General features: G+C 35.8%; 1 protein-coding gene across 6 annotated transcripts in view; it reads right to left on the bottom strand.

Moving 5' to 3' along the window:
• Positions 1 to 248: 248 nt before the first annotated feature.
• Positions 249 to 8877, bottom strand: part of wwc3 (WWC family member 3) — a 56233-nt gene continuing 47604 nt past the window's right edge. For 4 of the 6 annotated variants that reach the window (XM_067374067.1, XM_067374069.1, XM_067374071.1 and 1 more), the window contains 7 exons: positions 8203 to 8303; positions 7943 to 8090; positions 6806 to 6970; positions 5449 to 5541; positions 5128 to 5364; positions 3666 to 3793; positions 250 to 1875 (listed from right to left, as the gene is read on the bottom strand). In XM_067374067.1, the coding sequence (XP_067230168.1) occupies positions 1809 to 1875; positions 3666 to 3793; positions 5128 to 5364; positions 5449 to 5541; positions 6806 to 6970; positions 7943 to 8090; positions 8203 to 8303 (939 nt within the window). In that variant the 3' untranslated portion in view covers positions 250 to 1808. Of the gene's footprint in view, positions 1876 to 3665; positions 3794 to 5127; positions 5365 to 5448; positions 5542 to 6805; positions 6971 to 7942; positions 8091 to 8202; positions 8304 to 8877 lie in introns of all 6 variants that reach the window. The other 2 variants (XM_067374073.1, XM_067374070.1) reach the window with 2 other exon arrangements.

Genomic DNA, 8877 nt, shown 5'->3' with positions numbered 1-8877 from the left:
ATTACTCCAGTCTTCAGTGTCACATGATCCTACAGAAATCATTCTAATATGCTGATTTTGTGCTCAAGGAACATTTCTTATAATTTGAAACCATTTTTTTCTTGCATTACAGCATTTACTTTAAATAGAAATCTTTTGTAACATTAGAAATTTATTCAGCAAAGAAGCATAAATATAAGTATATATATAAAAAAAAAAAAAAAAAAAAAAAAAAAAAAAGCATTGAGACTGAAACAAAAAGCACATTAATTTGTCTATTAACGCTCTAGTGTAATTTCAATTGAATATCATCAACGACCACAGATTTATTTATGAATACATTTCAGTTTGCTGCTGTTGGGAGACCCACAGATCACCTCTAATTTGTGGTTTTAGTGAAAAAAGCCATCAAAGCTCTCCATGGAAATTCCTTTAATGAGGTTTTCTAGCCCATGTGCAGCTTTAAAGATCATTAATGATTACAACAGCAATTTTGCTCTATTTTTAAACAAACACATTCTTCCTGTTTCTAGTTTTAAGATTTCCACCTCATTAATGGCCCAGATCTGATGCTTTTTAACGAAACCTGCTGTGATTCTATTTAAAGGCTGCAGAAGTGCTGGAGTGGTCCAGAATCATTTAGATGATGTTAATTTAACCATCATAAGTAATGGTTCATTAATAGTCCTATTGTTAGATATTGCATAGCTGAAAAGAGAGTTCACTGCAAAGCGTTGTGTGTAATATCCATGTATTTAAGGATTACTGTGTGCAAAATTTTGTAGTCTACAACATTGTACTTCTCTGAAATACCACCAAAACACATCTGAGCACAGGAGCAGGTTTAAGACGCCACCTTCTGGACAAATTCTGAAGTAGCAGAGGACTTTAGAGAGCCAAAGATCATAGTGTACAAACCTGACATCAATCTACTAAACTAATAATAATAATAATGATTTACATTAGCATCTATGACAAACATGACTGCCAAACAAACCACTGATTTGATCTTGAAAGGTTATTTCTCAAAAACAGCTGCACTTTCACGGTTTAATGCTTTTATCTTCATAAGAGAGGTAACACTGCAGATGTTTTACAGACAGCATACAAAATTATATTTGTCTATATATTGAAAATTACAAGTAATAATTAATATTAATAATTTTAATAGAATAACAGCACAAGGGACAATGACAACTGCAACAAAAGTGGATCAAAAAAAGTGACATTTTAAGTAAATAACTTTAAAGAATCAGGTAACAGAAACAAAATCAGCCAAAATTTCCATTCTACTGTACGTCAAAAACACTTACAGTAAGTGCTATTTGTTTTAAGCTTTATAAAATACATTAAAAAGCAGGGAGCATTTTTATTTCCTTCAAGGAAAAGTACTATAAAATAAGTTACAGTACAGTGAATTTGTCTAAACTGACTTTGTTCCCGTCTTCCAGCCTTAAGTAAGCGTAGACATCGAAATATCAGAAGTACATCGTACAGGAGTAAAAAGATGCTTTGTTCTTTTATAAAACAAACACTTATTTCCCCCCTTTAAACAAGCAGGAAAAAATTGCCAAGATGTCAATAATTACATAAAATATAGGTGTACGTGTTCATTAGTACTACCACACGCACGCACGCACACTCACAATCACGCACAACCACACACACGCTTGTTTTGTACAGCTTTCTGTTCAAATGTTGCATATCAAATAACTTTTAATCTTTGTGCTGAAATAACTACTTTTCTGTTCTAATTACTTCATGGGCATGAATACAAAAAACAAACAGACAGATTCTTCATATTTGATATAGTGTGGCCTAGGGGGCGCTCACACGTCGTCGGCTGGCAGAGGCGGGATGTTGAATCTTGGTCTAGTAAAGAAAGCCATCTTCTCTCTGCATCGGGAAACATCGATACATTTAGCATTTATCGGAAATTTCATGATACCATCTCTCCATGCTTTGCTGTCAGTTAAAGAGATAGTTCACCCAAAAATTTAAATTTTCCCATGATTTACTCACCCTCGGGTGTATATATGACTATCTTCTTTCAGACGAACACAATCGGAGATATATTTAAAAATATCTTTAGTCCTCCAAGTTTTATAATGGTTGTGAATGGTTGTGCACATTTTGAAGTTAAAAATAATGCATCTATCCATATAAAAAAAAAAAAGAAAAAAAAAAAAAAGTGATCCATATGACTCCAGTGGGTTAATAAAGGCCTTCTGAAGTGAAGCAATGCATTTTTTGTAAGAAAAATATCCATATTTACAAATTTATAAATAAAAAAAACTAGCTTCCGGCAGATGACCATACTCAAAATGCGCCAAATCGACTTGCGCATTCTACATACAGTCATCCACCCCAAGCTAGTTATTTGAATTCATAAAGTTTTAAAGGTGCCATCGAACCTTTTACAAGATGTAATATAAGTCTAAGGTGTCCCCTGAATGTATCTGAAGTTTCAGCTCAAAATACCCCATATATTTTTTTTATTAATTTTTTTAACTGCCTATTTTTGGGGCATCATTAAATATGAGCCAATTTATGCTGTGCGGCCCCTTTAAATGCTGACGCTCCCCGCCCACGGAGCTCGCGCTTGCCTTAAACAGTGCCTAAACAAAGTTCATACAGCTAATATAACCCTCAAATGGATCTTTACAAAGTGTTCGCCATGCATACTGCATGTACTGTATGCGTCGGATTATGTGAGTATTGTAAACTGTTATATTGTTTACATTGATTCTGAATGAATTTGAGGCTGTGCTCCGTGGCTAACGGCTAATGCTACACTGTTGGAGAGATTTATAAAGAATGAAGTTGTGTTTGTGTATTATACAGACTGCAAGTGTTTAACAATGAAAATAGCGACGGCTCTTGTCTCCGTGAATACAGTAAGAAACGATGGTAACTTTAACCACATTTAACAGTACATTAGCAACATGCTAACGAAACATTTAGAAAGACAATTTACAAATATCACTAAAAATAACATGATATCATGGATCATGTCAGTTATTATTGCTCCATATGCCATTTTTCGCTATTGTTTTTGCTTGCTTACCTAGTCTGATGATTCGGCTGTGCACAGATCCAGACGTTAATACTGGATGCCCTTGTGTAATGCCTTTCATAATGTTGGGAACATGGGCTGGCATATGCAAATATTGGGGGCGTACACCCCGACTGTTACGTAACAGTCGGTGTTATGTTGAGATTCGCCTGTTCTTCGGAGGTCTTTTAAAAAAATGAGATTTATATAAGGAGGAGGAAACAATGGAGTTTGAAACTCAATTTATGTAATTTCCATGTACTGAACTCGTTATTTGACTATGCCAAGATAAATTAAATTTTTCATTCCAGGGCACCTTTAAATATGGATCTTTTTCTCATAAAAACGCATCGTTTCACTTTAGCACACCTTTATTAACCCCCTGGAGTCGTATGGATTCCTTTTTTTAATAGATGTATGCATTATTTTTGGCTTCAAAAAACGCCCCCCCCCCCCATTCACAACCACTACCTTGGAGGACTAAGGATATTTTTAAATATTTCTCAGATTGTGTTCGTCTGAAAGAAGATAGACATATGTACACCTAGGATGGCTTGAGGGGGAGTAAATCATGGACTAATTTTCAGTTTTGGATGAACTATCACAGATGGAAATGATATGACGGACTCACTTGAATGTCTGCACGGGGAGGGGCTCTTTGTGGCTCTGGCCCCTCATTTGTAAAACCTCTTTTGAGGCTTTTCGCAACCTCCTCTCAGCAGCTTCCTCCTGCCTCTGCTCCTGCCTGCTCTGCTTGGCCTGCAAGAGAGAAAGAAACAATCAACAATAAATGTGATTTTAAAGGTGCCATCGAATGGAAAATTGAATTTACCTCGGCATAGTTGAATAACAAGAGTTCAGTACATGGAAAAGACATACAGTGAATCTCAAACTCCATTGTTTCCTCCTTCTTATATAAATCTCATTTGTTTAAAAGACCTCCAAAGAACAGGCGAATCTCAACATAACAGCGACTGTTACGTAACAGTCGGGCTCATTAATATGTACGCCCCAATATTTGCATATGCCAGCTCATGTTCAAAGCATTACACAAGGACAGGCAGTATTAATGTCTGGATCTGTGCACAGCTGAACCAACAGACTAGGTAAGCAAGCAAAAACAATAGTGAAAAATGGCAGATGGAGCAATAATAACTGACATGATCCATGATATCATGTTTTTCTTAGTCTTTCCAAATGTTTCGTTAGCATGTTGCTAATGTACTGTTAAATGTGGTTAAAGTTACCATTTTTTCTTACTGTATTAAAGGGGCCGCAGCATGAATCGGTGCATAGTTAATGATGCCCCAAAATAGGTAGTTAAAAAAATTAATTTAAAAAAATCTATGGGGTATTTTAAGCTGAAACTTCACAGACACATTCAGGGGACACCTTAGACTTATATTACATCTTGTAAAAAAATGTTCGATGTCACCTTTAAACACAAGTTGCAATTCATAACATCTTAGAGTTGTGCCCTGGTTTCTTTTTCTTTACCTCCGCTTATATTCAGTCAGTCACAGTTGTAAAAGTATATTTAAGACTGTGTTGTGTTTTATGGTCTTTTAACTGGTTGCTTATTAGCATGCATATTACTAGAATATTGGCTGTTTATTAGTACATATTAAGCACATATTAATGCCTTATTCTGATAACCTTATTCTACATTCTTAATTCTACCCATTACCTAAACTTAACAACTAACTTACTATTAATAAGAAGTAAATTAGGAGTTTATTGAGGGAAAAGTTGTAGTTAATAGTGAATATGTGTTCCCTTAAAATACATTAAAATAGATAATGGTTGTTTTAAATTAAAATAATACTTCACATTTTTATTTTTGATCAATTAAATGCTGGTGAGCATAAGAGACTTCATTCATGTTTGTACATAATACAAAAATAACGAATGTTAAATTTGTGCAATTTCAAATATTTTAAAAAAATGTCTATGAAGAAATTAACTTCGATTAATGAATGCTGTAAAAGTAACTCATAACTAATGCATTTATGTTAGCCAAAGTGCTACCAAATGAATAAAATCTGTGAATTTTGGCAGAGAAGATGCAGAAAAGACAAATAAATGGGCAGTACCTGTCTCTGGGCCTCACGTAGCAGGTTTCGGAAACGCTCATCCCGCAGGGCCCAATGAGGGAGGTCCGCGGGGCCACGGGGGCCCTGCATGGGCTCCTCCAGCCGTAGTTTGAGCTCCCGCAGTGCGGCCAGCTCCTCGCTCAGCTGCCTCTGTCGTGTACGGCAGGCCTGGAGGTCCAGCTCCAGGTCCAGAGAGGTACGTGTGGGCTGCTCAGCCAGAGAGGAGCGGTGAGACTGCTGCGGTCACGTGAAACGGACACATAAGTACACTTCCAGAGCAACAGATAATAAATGTGTGTAACACAGCATGGTCATTCCAACCTGTTTATATCGCAGAGTTCGTCGCTCTAGAGTGTTTCTGATGAAGGGGGATTTCTTTGGTAAAGTAGAGCTGTCACTGTCACTTCTGTACAACTGTGAAGGGAAAACAAAAGGGAGACAACATTTTTATTGATGCAAGATTAATTTTTCATTTTGTTTTAATCACACATTTTTAATTTACACGGTAAAAATTATTTTCTGACCCAGTATCTAAACATTCTTAATTTCTTATACATTTACTTGAGAAGCAAAATAACAAGATATTAAGTCTGGTATTCTGAAACAAAATCTATGAAAATTAAATCTAATAAATAATCTTGTTTTCCCTTTGAATTAAGTTTATTTTCCTGACTCCACTGGCTGATTTTTTTCTTGTTTTAATTTTCTTGTTTTGATCATTTTTTTCTGAAAGCAAGTTATTTTGTTTCTCAAGTAAATGTATCTTGATTAAAGGGATAGTTCACCCAAAAATGAAAATTTGATGTTTATCTGCTTACCCCCAGTGCATCCAAGATGTAGGTGACTTTGTTTCTTCAGTAGAACACAAATGATGATTTTTAACTCCAACCGTTGCCGTCTGTCAGCCGAATAATGAGAGTGAATGGGAACTTGGATCAATAAGAGTCAAAAAACCCAAATTAAACCCTGCGGCTCGTGACGACACATTGATGTCCTAAAACACCCAAAACGATCGGTTTGTGTGAGAAACAGCGCTCTGACAATGGCAGTAATGTCTCACGCATATACTTCAATGAGAGCGAGACATCACTGTCATTGTCAGAGCACGATCAGACCTCACTAAGTGAATGCTGAATGCAGTTGGACATAGTGGTGTTTTAGAGGTAAAAAAATGATATAAATACTGATCGTTTCGTGTCTTAGGACATCAATGTGTCGTCACGAGCCGCAGGGTTTAATTTGGATTTGTCTATGCAAGGTTTTTCGACTCTTATTGATCCAAGTTCCCATTCACTCCCATTATTTGACTGACAGACTGCAACGGTTGGAGTTAAAAAACATAATTTGTGTTCTCCTGAAGAAACAAAGTCACCTACATCTTGGATGTGTTGCGGGTAAGCAGATAAACATCAAATTTTCATTTTTGGGTGAACTATCCCTTTAAATAATTTTTATATATTTGTACTGGAAAACAAGACAAAAATACAAAAAACATTTTTTTGCAGTGTATTTACTAGATGAATAAATATATATTATGTAATATATAAAACATTTTGTGGCTTAATTTCAATATTGTGAGTATTCATGAAATTACTGTGATATAAAATTACTCATACTGTTTTTGAAGACTTTGGTCAGATCACCCATCACCCAATGTGTGAAGTGTGTTTCTACTTACCCTACAGACGTACTGACTGCGCGCTCCAGGTGAAAATGTTTGAGATCTGACTATTGTGCTGCTGCGCATGAACGGTGAACTGTGACCCCAACGTCCTGTCCTTTCTTTTGGCCGCATCCTCATTGGCTCTGGAAACACACCTTCTGTGTTGGTCGCCTTGTCCACCTGAAAAAACATACAAATTAAATTTGTTTAATGATCTATTTAAAGGCTTAGTTCACCCAAAAATGAAAATTCTGCCATTAATTACTTACCTTCATGTCGTTCCAAACCTGTAAGACTTTTGTTCATCTTCGAAACACAGATGAAGATCTTTTTGATGATGGAGGGACCGAATGCTCTCAGATTTCATCAAAAAGATCTTCATTAGTGTTTCGAAGATTAACGAATTTCTTATGGGATTGGAACGACATGAGAGTGAGTAGTGAGATAGAATTTTACTTTTTGGGTGAACTAACCCTTTAAGAGCTCACTGCTCTTCTGTAAAGAAAAAGTTTTAACTTACACTACTGTTCAAAAGTTTAGGGTCAATAGAAAGTAATTTTATTCAGAAGTGATAAATTAAATTGATCACAAGTGAAAGTAACGGCTTAAATTGCCACAAAACATCTATTTAAAATAAATGCTGTTACTTTTAACTTTCTATTTATCAATTTCTTTCTATCTGTCTAATAATCAAAAAATGGTTCCCTCACAAATATTAATCAGCACAATGGATTTTCAACATTGATAATAAGAAAAGTTCGTTGAGCATCAAATCAGCATATTAGAATGATTACTGTAGGATCAGGTGATACTGAAGACTGGAGTAATGATGCTGAAAATTCAGCTTTACCCGCACAGGAATAAATTACATTTTAAAATATATTAAAATAAAATAAATATTAACACACCCTGAGTGTGCAAACAAAACGCTTTAAGTAATTTGCATTTAACAGAAACTAAACAGAAGAGAGCATTTAAAAGCAGAGATGTGCAGCTTGTATTTGAACTTTCATCAGTTCCTATTGCCTAAAGTTCCTCTTTAAGAGTCTACAACAACAGTCTTTAGAGTCTACAAACTCATTGTTTATAACGGTTTAATAATAGGAGGACAATTCATAAAGTTGCTATGACTTTTGTAACACTTCACAATACCTTTACAATTGGATTTCTCTCTGCAGGCTGGAGACAGCGTCTCCCAGAGGTCACGCAGATACCTTCACCGCAAAGACTCTCGGGACAGGGAATAACAAATGCTGTACTGTTACTGCAGCCGCTGTCCACAGACTCAGCCTGCCAACTCCTAAATTACACACATCAGTTACAGCACACAAACACCAAAGCATCATCTGATGTATGTGCTCTTAGTCATAAGCTGAAAGGTTTATTGGTTTATAGACAGTGAGTGTGTGGACCTCTCAGAAACCGCCTCCCCCGTCTCTTCCTTCCTTTCCAGCTCCTCTTCACTTCTCTGTAACTCTTTCTTCATCTCCTCCAAATGAGTCACCACCGACACCTATATGAAAATGGGCAGCAGAGGAAACACATTTTTTGATGTTAAAATACTTATTTTAACTTGCAACTAAAAGTCAGTCATTTTGTAGGTTGATTTCTCCAGTAAAGTTTAAACACTTTGGAACTATAATTGTTCTGTTTGTTCAGCAAATCTTTATGAACATTAGAATAAAATATTTGCATTAAACAGGCATGTGATCAGTTAAGAACGACATGACTTAATAAGAATACTATATTGTTATTATTATTAACAGTAATATTTTTATTTTTAAAGGTGCCCTATAATTAAAAATTGAATTTATCTTGGCATAGTTAAATAACAAGAGTTTAGTACATGGAAATGACATACAGTGAGTCTCAAACTCCATTGTTTCCTCCTTCTTATATAAATCTCATTTGTTTAAAAGACCTCCGAAAAACAGGCGAATCTCAACATAACACTGACTGTTACGTAACAGTCGGGATGTACGCCCGCAAAATTTGCATATGCCAGCTCATGTTCAGGCATTACACAAGGGCAGCCTGTAACGTCTGGATATGCACAGCTGAATCATCAGACTAGGTAAGCAAGCAAG

This window comes from Chanodichthys erythropterus, chromosome 21, assembly GCF_024489055.1.
Source record: "Chanodichthys erythropterus isolate Z2021 chromosome 21, ASM2448905v1, whole genome shotgun sequence".
Classification (NCBI taxonomy): domain Eukaryota; kingdom Metazoa; phylum Chordata; class Actinopteri; order Cypriniformes; family Xenocyprididae; genus Chanodichthys; species Chanodichthys erythropterus.
The sequence above is the reverse complement of the archived record's forward strand: the minus strand, read 5'-3'. Positions and strand labels throughout refer to the sequence as shown.